The following is an 11813-nucleotide window of genomic DNA, read 5'->3' on the forward strand; positions in this document are numbered from 1 at the left end:
TGCCTTCTCTCTTATATTTCAACCAACCGGGGTCCCTTCCGTCCTTGATCTTGCCAATGAACCTTCTCCCGCACCCTCACTGTGTCTCTTCTCTGTCGTGTTTCTTCTGGTAACAAGAAGAAAGAAGGAGAAGAGAAGGGTTTCGGATAACTCACCATAGCAGCAAATATAGTAAACGAAATTCGAGAGATATCGAGAGAGATGAGGAAACTATGCAGTGATAAGCCAAAGAAGCTTGGAGTGGCAGTGAACAAAGGGGCGTGGTCGAAGCAAGAAGACCAGAAGCTCATCGATTACATCCAAAAGCACGGCGAAGGCTGCTGGCGCTCTCTCCCTCATGCTGCCGGTACATATATATACATAACATTCCTTCATACACATATTTTGTGTTTGTGTTGATGTAACTGTAAGGGTGAAGTACTTGCATTTGCATACGTGTATATATATTTTTGTGCAGGCATGTTCGGATTTACAAGTTAAATGGATTGGTCTTCTTCTCTTTTATGGAATATTGAAGTAAGTTGATGAATAATTGTAATTATATATCTGAAGAAGTGATGATGAAGTTTCTTTTATGGGACATCAGGGTTGCGTCGCTGCGGGAAGAGCTGTCGACTGAGATGGGTGAACTATCTGCGGCCCGACCTCAAACGAGGCAACTTCGGAGAGGATGAAGAGGACCTTATCATTAAGCTGCATGCACTTCTCGGTAACAGGTATGCGCTCAAATGCATATATTGCCGAAATTCCCCATTATCCTAGTCGGCGTAATGTTTGAAACCGTACGAGAAATTTCGAGGGAAAGGTTATGGGATGATGGCACTTGCGTCAACTTGCAAACCAAGATTTGACTTAATTACCACATGATTGAAGAAAGTACGGGCAACTTTTTGGTTTCCTTGTTTTTTTTTTCGTATGGTTATTATGTGAAGGAGGAACCCCTCATAAAACCGCCAAAAAAAAAAAGAACCTCTCATAAAGAAATTGAGGTAAAAAGTCATGTCCTTGTGCCTGCGAATTTAAGGTTTACATGTTTGAATTTGGCCAGTAAAATTATTATCATTTGTCTCGTTTTCTTTTCGATTTATTAGGTTCACGAGTTCCTTCTTATTGAAAAAGCTCAAATTTTATCAAGCCTTTCCCTTGTGGTCTAACTCAAAAATGTTAGCAAACTTTCTCGGAAGATCAATTAATTGCAAAGAAAATACGCATGCTATTTGGTAGGCTTCCTTTCCGGTAATAGTAATATATCGACTGCTAAACATATACAATATATATGCATATCGGCAGCTAAATATCCACACCGGAAAGAAAATAATCACACTATCTAATGATTTTAAAACTTTGATATGGAAATGCCATTAATTATCAATAAGCTCATATGAATGGATATGCGATTGCAATTTGCAGGTGGTCTCTGATAGCTGGAAGATTACCGGGACGTACAGACAATGAGGTGAAGAATTACTGGAACACGCACCTGAGGAAGAAGCTGGTGAAAATGGGAATCGATCCCAATAACCACCGGCCTAGACCGGTGAAAGGATTTGCTCAAACCTCCGACGAGGATAACAGTTCAGTGTCACAGTTGAGAAGTGAACAAGAACCCAGAGAGACTAGTAGTACTAAAAACACGAGCAGCTTTGTACCTGACTTGAATCTTGACCTTACAATAGGGCCACCTTTAATGGATAATAGATAGCAAGACTGAATTACTACATTTATATTGTTGGATTTCAATTTGAACCCCACTCGAGTTGGCAAAATGGAAAAATCTCTTTTCGCAATATTTGGATTATTTCTCCTTCTTGGGTTAATGCATGTTTCATTTTAGAAACAACTTTAATTTCAGATAATTTTAGAATGAAAATGAAAAACTTTATAATTAGCCTAGCACTATCACAATGAATAATTCACTAGCTTAATTAACCTATTTTAAATTCTCCTAAAGGATTTTGTAAACAGCACAAAAGTCGATACTCAAACACGATTTTTCTGAAACAATAGATTGAAAACACGACATATTCTTTCAAAGGATTGTTCTCGGGGTTGGTTTGCGAGAAATTTTCCTCTATCTCGTACTGTAACTCATATATTGCATGAACATACGTATAGGGACGTATGATGATCATGATTATCGAAAAAGCTTTTTCTGTCAGTAACTACAAAAAGATGATTTCATCGAAAATAAAATAAAATAATAAAACCCGAGAATGTGGGTCTGATAGGGCGTTACAACGTAAGTACGTACAAACTAAGAGGTCGCAGAAGAAACCATATCAGGGGGGAAAAGGGGTCTGTCTCTTATGGAATTCTGAGCAACCAAAAAGAAAAATATGTTTTATGAAAAGATAGAGGTACGGGGGCACAAGTGATATTAGTGGCTCAACCGATAAACTTATATATTACATCTCTACCTAAAAAAATGAACAATATATAGATTGTGTTACAAATTTATACATGTGTACACACTATACATAATTGATGCCATTTGGCATACTCGCTCCCAGCATGCGTGTGTGTGTATGTATATATATATATATATATATATATATTTCTTTTGATATTATGTTTGCATTTTCGGTTGAATCCCTAATGTGGCAATTATCATTTGTGTTGGATATATGAAAATTATCGTTTTTTTAAAATTAAAGCAAGACATATATGGATATTTTCTGGGTTGGGGGGGGGGGGGGGGGGGGGGGGGGGGGGGGGGGGGGGGGGGGGATGTGCTTTTATAATTATCTCTTACAATTGGTCTCGAAGTGTTTGATTCTTAAAAGCAATTTCAAATTTATGTGAATATTAGATGTGGACAAAATTTGGAACTACTGATTATCCATCTACCATTCAAGGTAAATAAACAGAGTCAGCTTACAATATCATATTTTTTTTTTGGGTAAGTTACTTTTTTTTTCAATAAGTTACCATATTATATTTTTCTTATCGAGTTAAAATAATATATATATATATATATATATATTGACACTTGGCAGGCATTTTGCTTCAATTTCAGTTTGAGGAAAGCCTAGGCTGGAAACTGCTTGGACGTCACATCAGAATTGCCATTAATGTTGTCTACATTTTTACTTTTCTTTATCTTTCAATAGATAATTTTACCTGCTACCGAAAAAAGAAAATTTTATCGTTTTGTGCTTAAATTTATGCCTCCTGTTAGCTAGATTGGAGGAGCTTGCCTCTGCTAAACAAGAGAGTTCCTTCCGAAGATAAATGAGGCTTTACTATGAGCATGTTTGGATATTTAATATTTTTTTAACTCAATTCAACTCAATTTTACTTACCTTCAATTCAACAATACAATTATTATTTAATCATTACTTTATCTCAACTATTCATTACTTTTTCACATTTTTTTCATAATTCAGCAACATAATCATTACTTAATTATTACTTTTTTTATACTTTTTTTCATAATTCAACAATACAATCATTACAAACCAATTAAAACCAAAACTCAACTCAATTCAACTCAACTCTAAATCCAAACATATTTTTCTTATTATAAGGGAGGTCTATCCACTTTTGTTTCGACAAAAATAATAGGCTAAGCTATATGGACGCTGACGTCTTGTTTGGATACAAAGAGGTAGTAGGTTGGCAAGGGTCCGAGGAAATGGTGAAAAAAAAGAAATTAGGATCGGGAGGAGTGGAAAAAGTGAAACCCATATTTGGGTATAAAAAGTAAAAGGTCGATGGGGAGGGAAAATAACTCATCCCTTATTTGAATAGAAAATTTGAATGGTAGAAAGGAAAAATGATAATTTTAATGGTAATACTCTTTTGGCCCTATATTTTTTACTAGGTGGGAGGAATGAATAAATTAGTCTTTTTACATGTAATAAAGCAAGACACATTCTTGTGCTTTGCAAGGTCTGCGATAACCTTTTTTTTGGTGTCCTTAAAAAATATCATGGAAATAAAATTAATTTTAATATGTATGTAAATTGTTTATAGTGATTAATAAAAAAGAACAAACGGTGAGATGGGAGAGAGAAAAACGAGATAGGAGAAGAAATAGAGAAAAATAGCAAGTAGAATGTTAGTGGTTAAAAATCAAAATTACTAATTTACGTACTCCTAATTTTTTTCATAATTTAATGGTTGTTAGTTAATTAAATTATTTTAGCGAAATTATTAAGGGAATGTTATTCCAACTTCCTCATTGTTTCATTTATAACATAGATGTACAATAACCTATAAAAAAAACATAGGTGTACGAGAGCGTTAAGCACAATGTTATACAGAATAAACACTAGTTAATGATAATAAATTAAGAAAAAAAAGGTAATTGGATTTCGATAGAAGAGAGTGAATGAGAGGGCAACGTAAAGCTATGTGAGGAACATAGAGAAGCGAAAGAAAAGAAAAAAATTATAAAATGAGTTGACAGTTGGTAGCTAAACAAAATATTTTAAATTATTGATTTATCTAGAACTTTTTTATGATCTAGTGGTTGTAAAGATTTTAAATCCATTTACAATAAGATTTTCTTTTTTAAAAAAATTTACACAAATTACTTTACTTCTCCCGTTATAATAATATGAACAATTTGGAACTTCTATTCGTCCCTACTCCCACTAAGTTGGTGGATTGGAAAATTGAGGGTTTTGTAGGAATTCCTAGCACCTTCTAACCCTTCTAACTTATAAAAGTTACCTTTTATATCAAGATAGCTGAAAGTACACTTTTTTTCTTCTTCTTAATTTTTATGATTACGTCAGGAATATTAGCAAGTGCTCCACAAGAATTATAGAAGAAGCTGAGGCAAGTATCAGTCTATTTCCAGTCTTCTGATAAGAAAAATATATGTATTATTTTCGATTCGCCTTTCCAGATTGAACGGGCTTATTTTTTTTAATATATTATCCATCTTTTTTATTGATATACATATCATAAAGTACTACGAATAATCAAAGTGGGTATAGCGCAGTTGCGCGGTCTTTCATTTGATAATTAAAAGATTTCAAGTTTGATATTTAGTAGAATTACCATGCTCTTTTATTAGTTACTAGTCGTGGAGTCCGTGCGTTTATACGGAATAGAACATGACCTATTTTTCTTAATAAATTTATTATATTATACATTATATGTGTGTTTTAAACTGCTATGTATATTAATATATATTGTTTAATTTATATTTACTTTAATATTATTATTTATGTGATGAAAAAAACTTTTATCATAAATAGAAAAATAAACATCAAGATTATTAAATGTGCGCACCCGAATTTCGTCTCGTCGGGGCCCGCATGCGCGGGTCTAAATGCAACGCGGCTTGAGAGTGTCCATCTTCCCGGGGACGCGCGACGGACGCACGTGAGAAGGAGTCGCCACTTGCCATTTTATGACCCGAAGGTCGAGGGCCGGCAAGTTACCCAGGTCTAGGGGTACGGAGTACACCTAATTGCTAAGGCATATGATCTGCGAAACCCAAAGTTCCGAATTCGGGGGTTCTGTTACATGCGAGCCTATATCTCGCATGCCCTATCGGTACTCTAGCTTGTCTAGGCTTGCCATTTTATTTAATTACCGCTTAATTAAGTTCCGCTCATCTTACACGTTTTGACACCGTAAATTCGAAGAAACACTCCGACCGTCTGCTCTCCGACCGGGATTCTTACATGAATAAACATACAACATAAATCCTCACATTGTTATCTCAAATAAATAAAATACAAATTATAACAATTGGATCCCGGTCGGTTCGCATTCGGTTATTATTCCACTCGTGCTCACCGTGTGGTTTGAAAAGACTGAAATTGAAATTAAAGTGCGCACTCGGTGTATAAGGGCATTGGACCCCGTGATCGACGGTTATGGGCGTTGGACCCAGTGTGAATCGAGTCCTAAAGGATCGGGCTCGATCCGCATAACAATCAAGTGCAAAATATGTAACAAGCAAGCTCAAATAAACAATCAATGGGGTTTTGTTATCACCAAATTTATGTGGATTAATTGATTATTAACCGAGGTATCTTGGCATACAAATTCTACCCTAAAACAAACAAAAGGAATGATGGATAGGTTATGTAGCATTCGGCATTATTTAAAACGGACCCGATAGACATGACGTCTGTAGTCGAATCTCGAATGTGTGGGTTATTTTTAGATTATTCTGTATCGTGGCAATATGGCTTTTACAGATTATGACAAAAATGTTTTCGCCTAAAAACCCAAAATCTATCTCATTTTGCCTATTTTATCCGTGTTTGATTATGCCAAATGCACAGTTAGTCAAATTCTGCATTTTATGACAGAAGAACTCGTTCTTAAATTATTGGCGCGGTTACCGATAATTTGTCAATTTATGCATTTTGCTTAAAGCCGAGTGATTTATTTAGCCCAATTACACGTCCCTTTCCCCGTACGTGGAATTATTGAGTTCAATTAAAATATGCCGAATGCTTTAGTTTGCGAGTTTCGAGCCATCGAGCCAGTCATTGGTGGACCGTCCGACAAAAGCTCTAATTCCCGACTGTCCTGAATTTAAATTCAATTTTAAAATTGAGTTTATATGATTAATCCAAATTCGTATGAGATTTTAATTAAATTATCAAGGAAACATCCAGACACACAAATCACGGGCACACAATCATGTCAAGCTCATCGAATTCACTCGTTGAACATCGAAAGACCTATCGCATATTACTAAGATGGAGATTTATACCTGATCCCAAGAGATTCTTAGGATGAGCTAGCTCGGAAGATCCTTGACTACCACGGACCTAGGTGGCCTTCAAGTCGAGACTCAACCTAAGCCTAGGTAAGTCTTCCCGTCATCTTCGAGCCCAACCGGTATCAGCTAACTATATTCTTATCTCTCCGACTTTCTTCTCTTTACTCCAAGGCTCGAGGTGACATGCAAAAGCAATAAACAAACACGAGAGAATCGAGGCAAGGCAACTATACGAACCATGAATAGGATCAAGAGAGGTAAGCTCGATAAAATAAGCTCCATGACTTCAACTTAGATTCTGATCACGACTTAAAGATCTTATATCTCGACTCTATAATACCTGAAATGGCATAGAAAGCAAAGGAAAGTGACCCCAAGGCATCTAGACACGGGGAGGACCCGTCTTATGGCAAGAGGGTGATCAAAACAAGTCTCTAAGGCCGCAAATCAAGACCGACCAGAATGTGCACACCGTTTATATTCGACCTCAAAGAGACGTACATACAATGGATCGGACATCTAGAGGCATCAATCCTTAATATCAAGCAAGAAGTCGGCTTTTCGTTACCATTCCAATTAACCACATTGCTAAACATAACGCCAGATAATCGAACTCATGCCAAATCATTCTAGGTAAACCAATCAATTATTATGAAACTCGGTCTGTACCTAGAATTCAAATTCAGGCGACAAATGTCTAATTAAATCACCCTAAACCATCCAAATTAATATTCCACAATGCAGCTACGTGTTCAATGATTGCAACAAGTCAAAATTATGTCCAACCGTTTTGAACAAAGCAAGAAATTGCCATACGATTCAGTCCACATCATAAACACAACTTAAAGTTGTCTAAATCATGCCAAACGAGCTCAAATGGATCAAAGAAGCATTGTTCAACTCGACCCATATATTAAACAGAACTATAACCGTTAAAACCAACTATATCAACCAGAGATTAGTCAATCAAACATCATACACTCAGCCATAAGCTCAAACACGATCTAAGACAATGGAAATCAAGTAAAATATATCCAAAATAGATCAACGAAATTTCTGACAACGCAACCATATGCGACCAGCCAGTTTCGAGATGGGAGACGCTCACCAAGTCCTCTTAACCATTGGAGCTGATCTCGGCACATGGAAGGGATCAGGACTGAGCTAATGTTATGGGTTGGCAAGGAGATCGAAGGGCTGTTCAAGAACTCAGGCTCGAGCCAGAGGATGAACCGGATTCTCTAGTGTTTATGGAGAGTGATGTCGATGCTGCCGTGTGAAGAAGCTGCTCCTTCCCCTCCTTGCTGCTCGGTTGTTCTTTCGGATCGATCCCCCCGCCTCTTGCCGAGAGAGGGAGAGCTAGGGTTTATTTTTTCCTTTTCGATCGTTGAGGAAATCCCGCAAATCTCCGGAGAATCAGCTGGGAGTTACCTTCCTCGAAGACGGGATCTCGGAAGTGCAGCAGAGGAAAGGAAGAAGATGAACAGGGAAAGTCAAACTTCGTTTGACTCTTTTTTTTTTTTTTTTCGGGTGGTGCAACGGTCGGTCAGATCAGCTCTGACCGACCCTGCCCATCCGTCCTGTCGGTCAGACCGGCTCTGACCGGTTCTGAAAGACTTGACCTCTTTTTTTTTTTTTTTTACTTTTAAGAAAAATGTGATAAATTGAGAAATAACAATTTTGTCCCTGGAGCCGATGGACCGAAATTGGGTGCTGACATTAAATATCTCTTGTATAATAAAAGCCTAAAATATATATAAAAAATCAGATACTCTAATTAGTACAATAGTGTGTAAGTTATAAAATAGGCAGAAAATTGAAAAGCACATTTAAAAAACTAAAGAAAATTATAAAAAAGGAAAGAGCTTATTAAAAAAATAAAGATACAAATCAAACTGGAAAAAATATGAGATAAAAAAGTAAAAAATTATATAACTGTATTAAAAATGAACTTTTTTTATTTTTATAAGACTGAAAGAAATAGCTTCAAAACATAACATGCTCGTACATAGGACAAAAATAAAATTTAATGGAAAAGAATTTTTCATATACAAAGATACAAATCAATACATGCGTTATGGAGAAAGATATAAAAAATGAAGAACTCATATCCCTAAGTAAAAAACTCAGATAACCAAACTGGAAAAAAATGAGTTAAAACAGGCAAAAAATTATATAAATATATTAAAACTGAAATTTTTTCAAAAAACTGAAAGAAATAGTTTCAAAGCATAAAATGCTACGTATATAGGACAAAAAATAAAATTTAATGAAAACGAGTTTTTTCCGTAATAACATAGTTAGACGCACAAAAAAGCAAACAAAATTGAGATTGGTTTATCATGATTTTCATATTTATTAGATCAAGAATTTGAAGTGAAATAATAAAAAGTAAAAATTATAATGATATCACCACCGATAACAACACTAGCAAAAACAAAAACAAACAATAATAATAGTTGAACAACTCACCTTGTGTAGTGTGGTATATATGCTTTTTGAGAGCTCGCGTCTTGTGATGCACGTATTATTTACATGAGTGTCGCTTCTTATTATGACTTATTATACAAGATTTAGGGAAAATATAATCTGTTTTGTTTTTTGAAAAATAATGGTGATTTATATATCTATAAAATATATTAATGTCTTCCTTATATTATTTTTTTCTCTGTTGTTTAAAAGATTCTTGTATCCCCATATTTGGGATTATCTCCCGAATAAATATCTTAATCTTTATTTATATATTGTTTGTTTTTATAAATATCATTTATATATTTATTCTTGCTTTCGTATATGTCTTTTAATTATTAATTGTCTTCCTTATATTGTTTCTTTCCTAGGTTGTTTAGAAGAAACGTGTATCCCCATAAATGGGATTATCTCCTACATAAAGAAAAATATGTTGCATAACAGTAGACATAAATAGGAATATAATTATTCGAGAAAATTCCATCAAGATTCATTATCTTTAATATATATGTTCATAGACTTTATGGTTCCAAATACGATCATTGTATTGTCCTATAGGAGATCACCATAATATCCAAAGATTTTTCGATAGTTTCGGAAGATAAATAATTTAGTCATATTGCCTTCAATTAGAAATTACTATAATATTCAAAAGATTTTATGGTATTTTTGATTTTTTTTAAATTGAATATTATTACCATAACTAATTTAAGAAGATTTTGTTGATAATTTTATAACCGAAGATAATTTAAAATTTTAAAAACTCAAAATATCGAGAAAACTTCATTCCGAAACTGAGCGTTTTGAGATCATCTCACCGGACCTACCTCGTCTTTACTTTTATATATATATATATATATATATAGATGTTCAACGTGACCATTTTGAAACTTTGATGAAATCAAATTTCAGTCTTTCTCATGGAAGAACCATGCCGCTCATATCCATATTGTAATTCCGATCTCCGAAGACAAACTTGTACGGGATAGTTTAAGCATAAACCATGGTATCACAGTCTTACCTCCTGCATTAAGATAATAATAACCTATATCTGTACTATGTATAATAGTACGAGGGTGTTTCTCTAATTTCATTTTCTAATAATATCCTTACATTTAAATAGATCTCCCTTAATACCCCTTATGCTCTAGAACAACGTTTTATCTCAATTTATACCTATTCGGGTGCGATGTCGGTCATTTTTGTTTGCGTCCTCTTCCAAGCATCGCATCTTTTCTTCGGCCCCTTTTCACCAATCTAGGGGCACCATACAGGTGCTCTTTCAGAGACAAACAACATCCAAATTCCAACTGTTAAAAAAAAAAAAAGATTATCACTCTTGGCCATCTACAAACTTTAACCGCAAGAAAAAAACTGCCACCAGAAATCTCTTTCTAATACTATAAATGCACAAAGCTTCCGCTTCAATTTCTGTCGTTGGAAGCAAGAAAATCACCTAGGAGATTGCCGAAAATAAACCGCTTGTAAATATTTGACTCCCTCTACGAAATCAAAGAAACCCATTTCCTTTAAACACTATATTCGCAGACGCTTCCTTCCTGATCTCATTGGTGATGCACTTTATGAATAAATATGGCAACAATGTGAGGAAATTAAAAAGATAAATGACATCAAAGCAACTCTTATATATATGGGAATTTAACACCTCTTGACTTGAAATTCTTCGAGAATTGGCAGAACCGAGCGTGCGAGCAGGCTCTGTCGTAACACATAGCGGTGGGGGTGACTGACTGGGCTCCGCGGGCACATGGAGAAGGGGAAGGCTGAAAGAGCACTGGAAAGACGGAAATATCTGTTGGGTGGGCTTGGGGTGTGTGTATTGGTGGAGAGGACGTGGCGGGTGGAAATGTATATAATATATATATAGGTATTCTACTTTTTAGCGAAGAGGCACAATCAGTTAAATACCATTAAAGAGGCACTATTGGTAGTACTTGAATAAAAATTATTAAATTAATTCTTATATGTGCAGATTAAATTTTTCTTCAAAACCATTTAAGTATTACGTAAAATAATTTTCACAATTTATATTTTTATATTATATGAAAATCTCTATATGTGCATATATATATATATATATATACACAGAATAATATAATAATAATGGACACCAGGAATAAAAGACTGAAAGGACCTCAGAAACGTGAAATGGGAGCGAATAAGTGCATGTGCATAAATCAAGGGGCACAAGAACATACAGTTGTAAGTAAGTGGTTATGTGCCTTTTCTCTTATATAAGGCAAGGGCAGTTATCGAATTTTATTTAAAACAGAAAGGTATTTTTGGAACTTAAAAATCGAGAAACACTAAAAGGAGCTTCATACTTTTATATATTGTATAAATTATGAATTCTATTTCATTGTATTAGGTCATGGGTCTTCCTTACAAAAAAAAATACATATTATGAGTAAAATCTTCTTTTTTGATAATTATTAGAAGTAAAATATTCCTAATTATCATATTGATTTTTTTTTTAAAAAAAGTTTTATGGAAAGTATCAGCTCTATTGCCAAATAGGGCAACATGTAATCTCATTATCGAGAATCGAATATAAAATCTCTTAATTATTAGACGAGGAGCATGTGCCACTGAACGATACCCATTTCTCAAAGTATAGTGAGGTTTT

The 11813-nt window shown here is 34.6% G+C and overlaps 1 protein-coding gene and 1 long non-coding RNA gene across 2 annotated transcripts; one reads left to right on the forward strand and one right to left on the reverse strand.

Annotated features, from left to right (window-relative positions):
* LOC116212778 (myb-related protein Zm38-like) lies at positions 1-1798 on the forward strand. Its single transcript, XM_031547466.1, has 3 exons — positions 1-346; positions 587-716; positions 1411-1798. The coding sequence occupies exons 1-3, from the start codon at positions 202-204 to the stop codon at positions 1700-1702; spliced, it is 567 nt and encodes a 188-aa protein (XP_031403326.1). The 5' UTR covers positions 1-201; the 3' UTR covers positions 1703-1798.
* Positions 1799-10062: 8264 nt separating this feature from the next.
* LOC116214947 lies at positions 10063-11036 on the reverse strand. The gene is made up of 2 exons (XR_004158379.1): positions 10833-11036; positions 10063-10476 (listed from the first exon to the last, which is right to left on the reverse strand). It is a non-coding gene; the product is annotated as an uncharacterized LOC116214947 (long non-coding RNA).
* Positions 11037-11813: the final 777 nt, after the last annotated feature.

The sequence above is a fragment of the Punica granatum genome, chromosome 7 (assembly GCF_007655135.1).
Source record: "Punica granatum isolate Tunisia-2019 chromosome 7, ASM765513v2, whole genome shotgun sequence".
Lineage (NCBI taxonomy): Eukaryota > Viridiplantae > Streptophyta > Magnoliopsida > Myrtales > Lythraceae > Punica > Punica granatum.